Source organism: Passer montanus, unplaced genomic scaffold (genome assembly GCF_014805655.1).
Source record: "Passer montanus isolate IOZ18808 unplaced genomic scaffold, ASM1480565v1 scaffold194, whole genome shotgun sequence".
NCBI classification, from domain to species: domain Eukaryota; kingdom Metazoa; phylum Chordata; class Aves; order Passeriformes; family Passeridae; genus Passer; species Passer montanus.
The window spans coordinates 370,746-384,090 of record NW_024366525.1 but is presented as its reverse complement, the minus strand read 5'-3'; the positions used below and the strand labels follow the sequence as shown (position 1 = coordinate 384,090).

Below are 13,345 nucleotides of genomic sequence, written 5' to 3'. Positions count from 1 at the left end.
CAGTCAGAGGTGAGAAGGCTGATGTGAAGCTGGAGAAGGTTATGGGGGAGATCTGGGCTGCCACCATCCTCAGCAGTCCCTGGTATTTTCCCAGAGCTGCTTCCAACACGATCTGCCCTTGTCAGGTGCCTGTGACTGCCAGAGTGCTGCTCACAGAGGCCGTGCTCTGCTCCAGTGCCACGTGGGTGATGGACACACAGGTCCTTCTCTTGGAATCCTGTCCTAACAACTCAAGCTAAAGGAGCACTTGGATAACTCATGACATCTCTGAGCATCTGTGAGCTCAGCTGTAGGCCCCCAGGGTAGGATTCAGGAGCACCTGGCTGGGGAGCACCAGGAACAGCCCTTTGTCCTTCCCAAACCACAGGTATTCCTGTGCTCTCAGGGCCGCCTGCCCCTCCCTGCAGAACAACCTTCCCAAAATATACCAGGTTCTCCAGTGTGCATGTTTAGGCACAACTCTGCTTCTGCCAGCCCTTCTCTGCCCCAGAGAAGGCTGTGGCTCATTTAAGGATCAGACCCCAATGACAGTCAGGCCAGCAAGGAGAGTTCAGTGGTTTTAAACCCCAGGTCATGGTAAGCACCACCTGGCTCCCCTTTGGCTGCAGGAGCATCCACGTGCCCTGTGTTGGCCCCACTGTGTGCCAGCTGCCCTGATCCTTCCACACACACCTTGCCCACCTGGCATAAGAGGGATTCTTGCTCCTTTCACCCTCTCCTCTGAGGATTACAGGGTTATCCAGGCCAGAAGGCACCTCAGGAGATCTCCAGTCCAACCTCAAGCAGGGTCAGCTCTGAAATCAGAACAGGCTGCACAGTTCACTCCTGCTGTTCTTGAAAATCTCCAAGAATGAGATGGCACAACCTCCCTGGGCAAACCTGCTCCACAGTGTTGTGGTTCCCAGAGCAGAAACCCTGTCCTTCATGTGCCCCGCACAGCTTTAGACTTTGGAACTGGAAATCTCCATGCCAAAGACCCTGTGGGCAAACAGTAGTGGCCAGGGAAGCATTTCCTCTTTAAGGGGCTGCAGGAAACTCTTCTCTCCCCTTCTCAGCCCTGAAATCAGTCTGGTTCCTCCTGGCCCAGCTCAGACTCCCATCCCAGCCTCTCCATGGACCAATTGTGCTTTTTCCTCCTCGCCCTTCCAAGAGATTAATTTTTTTTTTGGTGGCAAGATTGTTAATACAATTCTGCACCGCAAGATTAGAAACTGCCATTTGAATTATTTTGATAAACCCAGCCTCACACATCCTTCTATTCTATACAGAACAAAGGGCAAAGGGAATGGGGTTTATTTTGGTTTTGGAATGATCTCTCCTGGGACTGTTTTGGTTACTGGGTAACTGGATGTTCAGGCTGAAAAACCCTTCTGTGGTCTCATCAACAGCTTCACTGAAAGCCCAAACATTGGAAATCAACCCAGTGATTTCCTGTGACTGTACATCTTGTCTTCTGACTCCAGAAACAGAGCAGGGCATCCTTCAGCTGGGTGTGAGTATTTTGAAGCAGAACATGTTTTGTACTGTCAATGAATATTATGGTTCCTACAGAGACTCTGTGAAAATCCAAAAGTCTCAGCATTTTGCATGTAAAACAAATCAATGATGGACAGCAAGAGTCCCTTTGCATGAACTCCCATTTCTGCCTTTCAGAGGTGAATGGGAAGGGATAAATCACCATTTTTCCATTTAAAATTTTATCTACCATGATAATACATATTAAAATACCAACTATAGAAGGCAAAAGCTACATTAGACTACTACTAAAAAAGCTCAAGTGACGTTTTCAGACTAAAAGCTGACCTGAGCCCCACCACATCTCCAGGAGCCACCACTGAGCTGGTTAAACTGGTGTCAGGCTGTTTTCCTGCAGTGACACTCGGAGCCAATTTTCCATGTGCCAAGTTTTAGCTGAAATGAATTGTTACAAATAGCCAAAAATACCCGGGCAGGATATGAGTAGGAAGCACAAAATAGGATGGGAAGAGATAGCAATGAATGTTGTCATCATTAGCTTAAAAGGGCTGGAAAAGCCTTAAATATCAAATGGGATTTTTAAGAGATTAATCTCCTCCTTTAATTCTTCTGCCCCACCCTCCCAACAAAAAGCCCAGGATGAGTTTTAGAGCAGGAAATGAAAATGACTGATGCTTCCCAAGCCCCAAGTCCCTATTGCTATGGGCAAAGATTTGCAACAGGAGCAGAGTGGAATAGCTCCTCCCTGGGATAGGCAGAGGGAGATGGGCTGCAGCCCTCTCCCTTTTTTTGGGAAAGATGGGATGCTGTGACCTTTCTACATAGGCAGAAAAGGATTTTTAGTTCAGATTGACCAATTACTTCATGCAGATTTACCAATCCTCATCCAACCCCAGAGACTTTGAGCTGACATTGCTGGAGACAAACTGAAGCTAAATGTGGCCCCAGAGTGGCTCTCAGCCTAATAACAGCTTTTCTCTGATAGAGAAAAAGCTCTTGGCACACCAACTGCCCTGCTACATGCCTGAATTTCTGCCAGGGAAGTGAATCAGCATTTCAGGGAGTGACCAAAAATGCCTTTCCTTTAGGAGGAGGTGGTGGAAAGGTCCCTTGGATCTCAGCAGCTCTGTCTTGCTCCTGAACCAGTCAGCACGGGGGAGTGCACTGACAAACAAGACTCCCTCTTGCCCCTCCTGAGGAACCAGCCACACCCCCCAGCTTTTCTTGGTGCTTTTCAACCCAGTTTGGGCTGGCAGTAGCTAGGCAAGGATGGTCAGGTGTATCGTGCTCTGCCTGGGGCTAAAGATTGGGAATTACTGTGGCAAATGAATCTGCCTGCCAAATGCATCTGTTAGGCTTTACAGCTGTCCTGTTAGGGGTAAGGAGGAAGGAATGCTGAGGCTGGCTTTAGAGATTGCACAGGATTGATGTGAGGAGGGCACCATGTTCTTACACATTACAGCAATTATCTAATGGAAAATTAAGACACTTGAGTGATTAGCTCAAACAGCAAGGCCAACCTGTCCCCTACCTGTACATCCACACATAGTGAGAAATGATTGATCCCCACCAGACAAACCAGGACCACCCAGGGGATGATATCAGCATAGCCCCTGTTGGACCAGGCAGCTTTGAAGCTTCTGGAAGAAGCAGTCTTGTTGTGGGTGCTTTGTATAAACAGAGCACCACCTTCCAGCATGGATGTCACAGTCCTGAGCTTTGTTCCTGGAAATCCCACCACGACAAGCACCGCTCCACTGTCCTTCTCTCCATCAGAGCTGTGACATTACTGTGGGAAGCAGTAGGGACACAACAGGAACCCTCACAACTCCATCCAAGCTTTAGCCCATGCTCACAGATTCTGGGATGGTTTGGGTTGGAAGGGATCTTAAAGCCCAGCTCCACCCCCTGCCATGGGCAGGGACACCTTCCCATAAACCAGGTTGCTCCAAGCCCTGTCCAACCTGGCCTTGGACACTTCCAGGGCTGGGCAGTCTGCAACCCCCACCGGTGCCAGCCTTTCACCGAGTCTCCCAGCTGTTCCACAGATGCCTTCGAGCTTGGAAAAGCCATCAGAGAAATATTCCAGCTCTGCAGGAGGTGCACATGAGGAACAGCTCTGAGAGCTGGTGCCTGCAGCCAGGAACATGAGCACGCAGCCAGGAACATGAGCACACAGCCAGTTTCAGGATTTTGGTGTTTTGCCTGAACACAAAGGTGATTAATGCCCTCCTCCAGGCTGGGCTCAGCCGTTATCTGTCCTGCTCTGGAATATGACATGCACAGGCAGAGTCACTCCCTATTTTTACTGACCTCATCTATGAGTCCTGATTTTTAGACAGAGCAAAGAAAAAGCTTCTCTTTCATCAAAAGTGTGAAATCCTTCCCATGTCTAAAAATAACAACTTTAAACCCCTTGCTGCTGGTGAACCAGTGCTGAGAGTACAGCACGAGGCTGGGAAAAGGGGATAATTTTTGGGAGATGTGAGATGAATAAGAATGCAGAGCAGAGAAACCTTCAGCCTGACAACCACCAGTGCTTCAGCAAACTTTTTGAACACCAGGCATGCTACACCCACAGGACCTGGCGGCACTGGAGCCGTCCAGCCTTTCCCTTGCATCCTGCCTAGACAGTCCCACGGCCAGCTCCAGCCTCCCACAGCTCCTTGGCTCCCACCTCCCAGCAGCTGGGTGGTGCTAGGGACAGGATTAGCTCACAGAAGGTGTGGGCACAAAACAAAAACAGGACAGAGGGGAAAAAGCTACAAAATTCCTCACAAAACTCCTCTCTTCCCAGGAAGCTGAGGGAACGCGTCATGCTGGTTTTTCTTCCTGAGCAGTACAAGTGACTCATGACACTTTCTCCCAGTCAGGTAGTTTTGAACTGGGGTCTTTCATTTTAAACCATTTAATGAGGTTTTATGTAAGGAATGCTCATTCACCTCCCTCCATCTTTCCAAAAGCATCCATTAATATTTAATGTGCTGTTTCTGGGCCTGGCTCTCTAGTTTTCTAAATTGCAGCCCAAGCGTGGATAATGCTCACCTTGGAACCCCTGGCAAGACACACAGCAAGCCCAAACCTGCTCCCTGTTTTCCTGCCACCCAGCTCCTGCAGAATTCAGGAACAGAGAGGAAAAGTGTAAATCCAGGAGCTGTGACTCGGCACCAGGACTCTGCAAACAAGTCTTTTCAAGGGGTAGTGGAACCAGCTTCCATTTTTTCCCAAGATCTTGGAAACTGTGGCTACTTGTGCATTTTCCCTGAGTATTTATAGAGCAGGGCGCTGTCCAGACTTGCTTTTGGTTGTAGTTCTGGGAGGAAGGTTTTACTTTCTGGCAGGAATATAAAAGCTCCTCATTTTCGGTTCAGATCTTTCCTTTCCTGCTCCAGCCTGTGGGCACCAAGGCCTCCAGTGCCACTGGACTCCAGATTGGGACCTAAATTAAGGTCTGCTTGTGGATCACCATGGACACATTCTCTCTGTGGTAGTTCATTAATCTCCCATCAGGAATATGTAAATATTGGCACTTTTGCTCTGTAGTGCCAGTTTGTGTTTCTGAGCTCCCAAGGCTCCATTTCAGCCCCTTGGAGACCGAAAGGAAATCCAGATGGGATTCAAAGGGGGGTCAGTGTCCACCAAAGCTGGTATGGGGCGGGCTGTAGATCTGAGATGCCTCAGTCAAAATGAGTGGCTGTCACTTCTGCCGTGGAGGCTGAAGAACATTTGGTTCCTCTCTGCCCAGACCTGTTGGGCTGGGTTATATTTATCCAGGTGCTTGTCTTCTGGAGAATCTCCACAATGTGAACAATTTGATGTGCAGAGCAGGGAGTGTTTCCTTCAGACACCTGGCAGGTTGTACCTGGGGACTGCCTCTGCTGGAACGTGGCACGTGCCACACACACCCTGGAGCTCCACACACGCTCCCCCCTTCCACAGGCTTATGTCTTTCCAAAGGGACCCATGATCCTGAGTGGCTCTGTCACTGTAAAGGTAACTTGAAAGGGTGGAAGAAGGAAAAAAACAGAGGACTTGCCACTTTCCCAAACTTGGGGTGCTGTAAAGGCATCTCGAACAGCACAGATAACAGTGGGAACTGCAGCCACCAGGCTCTCCAGGCAGTGTCATCTGGATGTGTTCCCCTTTCCAAAGCAGGAATCACCACCATTAAAACTGAGTGGTGAAGTTCTGACTTGGTCCTGCTGAACAACCAAGGCCTGATTTTGCAAAAACAGGGTTTGGAAATTTTGGATGGGACAAGATCCTGGCTTGCTTCTCCAAGGAGAAACAACAACCTGTTCCTCTGTTTGGCTGTCAGCCTCTCTGCTCTGGATTTGCATTTCCTGATGCTTTATGACTAACCTAAAAAGTATTTTTTTTGTGAGTGCATGTTCCTGGCAGAGACCCTGAGTTTCTCCTGGTTAACCCATTCTTACAGAAGCCATTCTTACAGGCAGGTTCATAAAAGCAACTAAAAGCTGGAGAAGGGTGGTTCCAGGAGCCTGGACCAGCAGACCAGAGACCCATGTGAAGTTCTCAAGTCAACCACAGCTCCTGGGGTCCCTCTCACAACCACTTTGAGAGATTTAAACCAGTTTGTGTGAATTTAGGACTCTTGGTGTCTCATGAGAAGCCCCAAGCACGCATGTCCCACTGCCCCACTAATGCCCAAAAGCTGTTTAATTAGTGGTTTGATGTGGGATTGTGGCCTTCCCTACCTGCCAGCTCCTTCTATACCATCAGAGAGGACAGGATGGATTGTGGGAACTGGTGGGATACTCCCAGGGGCTGGGGGAACTGTCTGGAGCAGGAGCAATGCAGGACCCACACACACCATGGTGCCTTTTCTCCCTTTACTCTCCTGTGAGTCCAAGCAGCCCAAGCTTTACAGCACAGCCCATCAAACAGCTTTCTCCAGCATGACATTCCTGTAGGAAAAGACCCAGCAGCCCTAACAGACAGCTTTTGTGGGCCTGGGAAGTCTAAGAGATAACATCGTGTGGTGGCCAGCTCATGTTTCTCTCTGACGCTTTATGTTACTGCCAAGGCTGCTGCCAGTCCAGCATTTCTGCCTGGCCCATCCCCCTGGCACGGGATGCACACACAGACAGCAGGGTTACATTGGACCCCTCACCCCAGGCAGGGTCCCAGGGAGCATTTCCATCCCAGGGGTCTCCCCAGTGCCCAAGCCCCATCACCTCCTGGTGCAGAGACTCCCTTCACCATGGCTGATGGGGAATTGGGAAGTCCTGTTGCCCCAGGCAGATTTTGGTGGGATGATTGATGAAAACACAGGCAAGGGTTATAACATGCTTGGAAAAACTTGCTATTACTCCTAGGTCACTTAGCTTAAGGTTTTTGGGGGTTTTGCCATGTTTTTCTACTGTTTTGCCATGTTTTTTGTTCCAGCAAAAACCATTCTGTTCTGACCAGCATAAATCCTTGCTGCTACAATCACATCCTAATATTCTCTGATACCAACAAACCCAGTCTCAGTCTTAAAGGTCTTAGACCCATGAAGAGAAAAATCCACAAACACCAGATGCTGCTGTTATTAACAGTGATGATGATAATCATAATAATAGCCCTAAAAACCCCACTAGTATTTCACATTTGCACACTGTCCAATCTTGACCCAGAATCCAGAATTTTTCATGTCCTTTCCATGCCCTATAAGAAGTCTGACCACAGCAGATAAGGGAGAACTATACCTAATAAAAATAAAGTAAAACAATAGCAGAGATCAGCCCAGAGAGGAGAAAGAGGTATTACTCTTTCCCTTCACAAAGTGCTTCTCCACCCTTGGACAAGAGGGATCAATGTCACAGCTCCCTCTTCAAAGAGACTCAGAGAAAGCCAAAACAATGCATGGCTAGCTTCCATTTGCTATAAAAGTACAGAAATGTGGCTCAGACAATGCCAGGCTCCTGTCACGGCTCCATGTGTCTTTGGGAGGATATTTGACCTACAAGGATAAGACTGGCCGGAAAGTCAGGGAGAGGGATTTCCTGTGCTTTAAAGTACAACGTGTCTTCACCCACCTTGATGGCCTTCAGCACTGATTTGGGCTGGCCTCCCTAAGTCCCTGTGGGACCTGGCCTGGGCCAGATCAAGGTGCCAGAATTTAGCCATGTAGTTTAGCTGTAGTTGCTCCAGTGGCAGTGGACTGAATTTGAGCCTGGCTTAGCTCCTGGAGTCCATATCTCATTCCATACCATGCTCATGTGTGAGGCTCAGCTGCCTTGCTTGGTGACCCAAGCAGAGACTCTGCCCTGCACCAGCAAAAGGGTGGGTGATGGTCTTGAAATTGGCTTTGATTAGGCTGAGTCAAAGGTGACACCTGCACAGCCACACATTGCATGGTGACACTTGTGTCTCACCTCCCTTCCTACGCTCCTCCCGCTGGGGAAGGAGGAGGCAGCAGCCACACCTGCTGGGAGATAAGGGGGAGATCAGAACCCTCTAATCAAGGCAGGGAGAAGAGACAACATCTGGCTGAGGCTGCAGACTGTGGGAGCTCTTAAGGATGCTCCCAAGGGGAGGGAGAACCTAGGGAAGGCCAGCCCACAGCTTCATCTCTTGTGTCTTAGTTCTGTGCACATTTCAGGTGAAGTGCTCTTAGCCCTCCTTCACCTTTCACAAGCCCAGTTGCCTCTTGATTTAGCAGATTCATTAGAAAGTCTCCAACCCCTTAGGAATGTGCCCTTCCCCCTTGCAGTCTTCCAGTTCAGATTCAATTAATATTCGGCAATTAACGCTGAATTAAAAGCTTTGGCATGAGGCTCCATCCTGGTTTCACTTGGCCAGCACCACACCACGCCTTTGCTGTGACCAACACAAGGCTGAGCACGGCCACGGCCTGAACGCAGCAGGGAGAGCTGAGCAAAGGGCAAATAGGAAAATTGCAGGAATAAACAAAGAAAAGGGAGCCCAGCATGATAAGGACCTTGTGATTTGGCAGGTGTGTGCACTGCTTCCAGTTTCATGGCCTCTTTGGGACACAGGCACCCTGGAAGAGAGGACAGCTTATCATTTGGGAGCACCAGCTGATCCCATCAGGACTTTATTAACCACCATGAGATGAAAAATTCAGGGCTGGTCCTGCTTCACCCAGAAAGCCAGACTCCTCTGCCACTGCCATGGAGTCTGCACCTCTGGCAGCCACCCTGGGTTGCCCAGATGGGCTCTTCAAAGAGCAGATCCCAGAGGTTTAGTTTTTGGACACAGCATAGGAAGGAGAAATAAAAGCCAGGGTGACCTCAGCTGGATCCCTGGTTCCTCCTGGTTCTTCACAGCTGGGGCTGGGACAGGTCTGAGCTCCATGGGCCAAACCTGGTGACACATTCCTGCTGGAGTAACCTGGATTTCAGTACATTAGGGCATGGCCCTGGGGCAGTAAGAAAAAGAGAGCCAGAAATATGACACTAATATGCAGAAACACTCCCAGCTATCATCAGCTGTGGGACTCAAGTGATTGGGTGGTGCAGAGTAAACAGAACAGAGCGGGGGTTTTTAAGAGCCCAAGTTCTCTTTTCCAGGTATCTTATGCTAATGCACAGAGAGATCTAGGAGATAGGAACAGTTTGAGGAATGTAAAAGGAAACCAGCAGACAGCTATTAACAGAGGAAAAATTCACAGGTATCCAAGCTTGGGCACAGGGATAGGTTTTATTACACTCAGAGGGGTTGGCAGACCACCAGGTTTCTATTCTAATGTGGTTATGAATTAATACCTCTTATAGGTGTGCATAGGGATTTCAATATCAACCACAAAAGAGACAAAAAAGAGGGAATTTAACACACTAGCTACTAAAATGCACTTGAGAGTCCTTTCTAGCAGTGTCTCCAAGCTGAGTGTGTTACAGTGACAGAAAACAGGCTGAAAGTTGCAAGGCTGAGCCCAAAACATGCTGGGGTTCTCCATGCAGTCTGTGTACAGCCAAGTACTTCACCAACATCCTCATAAATGCATCCCTCTGACATCCCACTGACAGTTCTGATAAGATCAGTGAGAAAACTCTCTCTGCCCTCACCTCAGGGTGAAACACACAGAGCAAAATACCACAAGTGTTCCAACATGAGGAGTAAATACGGATACATAAGGAATCTAGGGCAGCTCTGCTGGTGATACAACAAACCCTGCAGCAGACAGTCAGCCTCCAGAGGGGAAATCCCAGGTGTCAGGGATGACTCCAAAGTATTCCCTGGGGATTACACACACTTTAGCCTAGATTCAGTGCAAACCCTTGAAGGAGGCTCCACTGCCTGCCCACGGCTGTCATGGCAGCCCTTGGCACATGCCAAGCACACTCAGCAGTTCCCTTGCAGGAAATCCCACTGAGGACACTGAGGAATTTTTTCCTTTAGGCCAGCAACAAGTATTTCAAAGACAAACCTTTGAATTCTGACAACCTTACTATGAGGTAAGCAGGGTCTGACCTAGGCACAGAAGTGCCCCTGAACATTCCAAAAGAGACTTAAAAATTTTTAGGACTTTGCCTTGGCTTCTCTGCAGCAAAGGTGAAGAGCTCAGATACCAAAACAAATTATTCCCCAAGATCTCGTTATATTTGTTTTCAGGATTTGTCTCTCTTCCCTTGCAGTTCTGCTGTCAGAACAGTGTCTGGATCTCTCTCACATCTTCTCCCACAATCTAATTCTCTCTGGAATGAGGAGGAAAATAATCTGTGCTGATCCTGTCTTCCTTTCACTAACCACTCACTGCGGTACATTTTCCTTCATCCCTGAGCTGCCAGTGGAGCAGCATTCATTTATCCCATTTTTCTTTATGTGAGTAATCCCCTCATAAAGATACTATAACAGCTGGTATAGAGCTTAAAATTACCACATAACAAAAGCTAATGGCACTCTAGTCATGACAAATGACTTGGGACACACAGCCATGAGCACATGGGCACAGGCACCTGGGACAGACCAGAGGCAAAGGCCACCTCAGTCCCTGTTTAACTTTAGGCAGGACAGTGCTGCTGGAAAAACATGTGCTGGAACGTCACAAAGTTGAGGTGTGCCTGGAATGGAAGGGCAGAGGGAGAGGTGGAAATAGGTTTTGAAAAAACATCCTGGGATGTGTCACCTTCAGCCTCGGTCGGAGCAGTGAGAGGTGACTGAGAACAGGGAGGAAACACCCTTGTACTCACCTGACTGCTTCATCTGCTGGGAGACCCCAGCTTGGAGGCAGGGAGGGCAGGATGCACACGGATAAACCACCTGAGAGCCTGTTCTATTACCACTGACCCTGTCTCTTGTGCTTCTGCTGCAGTTGCCTGGCCTGTGAAGCAACATGAGTCACAAGGGATCCCTCAACAGCAACCCCGGCTCATTAAAGTAAGGATCTTCCTGCACCACTCCTTCCTACTGTTCAGGGGATACTCCAAGCAGTCCCACTCATCCCCAAAGTCTCTGGTGTTTGTTTCACCCCTCCTGGGCACGTCATAAACTGGCACTGCCTCACACATCACCTGGCCTGTGCAATGGGGTTTGATAATGGCACATAAGGTGGAGAGAGCAGAGGGATACCAGGAGCCTCTCCACCTGCAGCTTCGGGCTACAGCAGCCCATGGCAACCTCCCAGTGGAGCCAGGGCCACCAGCTCTCTCCCTCCTTCCTGCACTGGATATGAGCACCTAAACCACAGCCTGCCCTCAGGGGGACACAGTGACAGAGCACAAAGCAGCCCCTGGGCACCCATGGGCTCACTGCTCCATGCAGGACTGCCCAACCACAGTGCCTCAGATCCCACTTGGATCCTCCTCTGTCAGAGAAAACTCAGGTATCTCCTGAGTGCTCATTCCTACCCACTACCCAGGCATGGGGGATGACCCCACATGTGGTGCTTAGAGACTTGACGCCCCAAAATTTAACTGTTTACACACAATTCCACCCTCCCTTACATGGGATATGTTTTATATCTGAGCACCTGCCTTCAAGGGGTTCATCTCCAACATGTCCATTGAGAAGGGATCATCACCTTGGCTCTTGCACTGCCTCAGGTTCAGGTGGACTCAGGAATAACATGGAGGGGGTCTCCTTGAAACTCCCACTGATGGCACACTGGGAACTGCTGTCCTTAACACAGCCCCTCCGGAGTGCTGTCCCTCCAGGGGACATTGTGAAGGTAACTCTAGTGGGGACAGGCCTGGCTGGGCTGCTCCGTGTCCTGTTTCCACCGCTGGGTTCAGTGACATGTGCCTGTGGTGTGGATAACGGGTAGGGTTGCACAGGAGCCGCCAGCACGGCCCACAAGGAAATGCCTTGCAAGGAAGGGAAGGTCTGGTCCCTCTGGGCAGAGCTGCTGTGTGAAAACCGAAGTTAAAAATATTTGGGAGCTGATGGTTGATTTGCACCTTCTTTGTTTTTCAGTGGCAGCATGGGCAAAGCCGAGGGAGCCTCCAAGCTGAGTGCAAAGGACCTGTACGGTGAGTCGTGCCTGCAAACATATTCCCATGGCAAAGGCACCTCTGGAGAGCAGCATGTGGGTGTTGGAGAGCTTTAGGCTGGAACTCAATCAAAGCCACATGAATCCAGAGTTCCGTATGCAACAGGCTGGCCTGACCTGGCAGCAAAAACACACCTCATGTCTGTGCTGACACCTCCCCTGCTGGGGACAGTTGGGATTTTGTGGGAACAGAACGTTGCTTCCCTTACCCAGATCCTCCCCAGGTCTGTTAGCAAGATCACCTGATAAAGGGCCTCACAAAAGAAAGACTGTCCTCAGCAGGTTAATGATTATCCTCTTGTAACTACTTAGTGAACCATGAAAATTCCATGCCCTTTGGCTCTTTGGAAGTGCAGGGAATGGGCAGGATGGGTGTTTGTGCACAGTCCAAGAGGCAGCTTGTTTGTGTTGAGCACATTTAGGTATCAATAACAGTTATTCCTGATCTCAGCAGATCCAAGTACCCCAGGTGAAAATGTGGCCTCTGGGGTGGGCAGAGCAAGCACAAATCATGTGAGAAATCACCTTCCTCAGTTATTTCCTGGGTAAGAAGTTAGGCGTTGTCTGGGGTAACACAAGCAGTTTTTGGGGTGTCTGAGCCTGCCAGCTCTCCAACCTGAGGGCTGTGGATTTACCTGGTTGATGTTTAATTGGGAAGGAACAGGCTGTGTGTGCTTTTCCTTGGACATCTTTTATTTGATCAGAGATTGTCTTCAGCATCTCTGAGCTGCCAATGTGGTTTATTTGTCCCTGGGAAGTGACTCCCTTTGCCCAAGGGTTTTGGCTGGAAGTTTATCCATGTGGAGTGGCCTGGAGAAGTGTCCAGAGAGACCAACCTCACTGGGGAGAAGTGGGATGGCAGGGGCTGTATTTAGTGCTAAATGAAGCCATTGTTAACGTCAATTAGCTCCCAAGAAATGAAACAGAAGAAAATGGCAGAGCAGAAATTTGGGCTGTTTGTGGCCTGGGTGCTGCAGGGTGGGTGGGTGCCAAGTAGGGGTTTGAACTGCATCAGTCACTTCTAGAGACAGAGGAACACATGATAAAGAAGCAAGAGGTGTGGGAATTTGGGGTGCACACAGGGCTGCTAGTGCAGACAAACTCCTCCTGCCTCCAAGGCAGTGCACATTCCTTTGGCTGTGCACTGGCACTGCTGCACATCCCGTCAGGGGCAGAAGGGCTGCCGTTTCCAGCTAAACAGCCCTATAGAATGTGTAAAAATGAACCTGGGAGCTCACAACAGGGTTAAAGCCAAGCAGATTTGCAGGCTGGCACCCATGGGTGCCAGCAGGCCCAGGGCTCCAGCCACCAGGGTTCCAGAGGGGGATCTAATGGTGCCATGGCACAGGGAGCATGCCTCAATCCCGTGTCACAAAAGCCAGTGCAGGGAGAGGCTGACAGACTGCCTTGGAA

General features: G+C 49.5%; 1 protein-coding gene across 3 annotated transcripts in view; it reads left to right on the top strand.

Moving 5' to 3' along the window:
• The window catches only part of LOC120500972 (epidermal growth factor receptor kinase substrate 8-like protein 2), a 46,620-nt gene that overhangs the window by 7,914 nt on the left and 25,361 nt on the right, over positions 1-13,345 (top strand). The window contains exons 2-4 of one of the 3 annotated variants that reach the window (XM_039706564.1): positions 1,389-1,492; positions 10,757-10,821; positions 11,857-11,912. In XM_039706564.1, coding sequence (XP_039562498.1) covers positions 10,778-10,821; positions 11,857-11,912 — 100 coding nt within the window. In that variant the 5' untranslated portion in view covers positions 1,389-1,492; positions 10,757-10,777. The remainder of the gene's footprint in view (positions 1-1,388; positions 1,493-10,756; positions 10,822-11,856; positions 11,913-13,345) is intronic. The other 2 variants (XM_039706563.1, XM_039706565.1) reach the window with 2 other exon arrangements.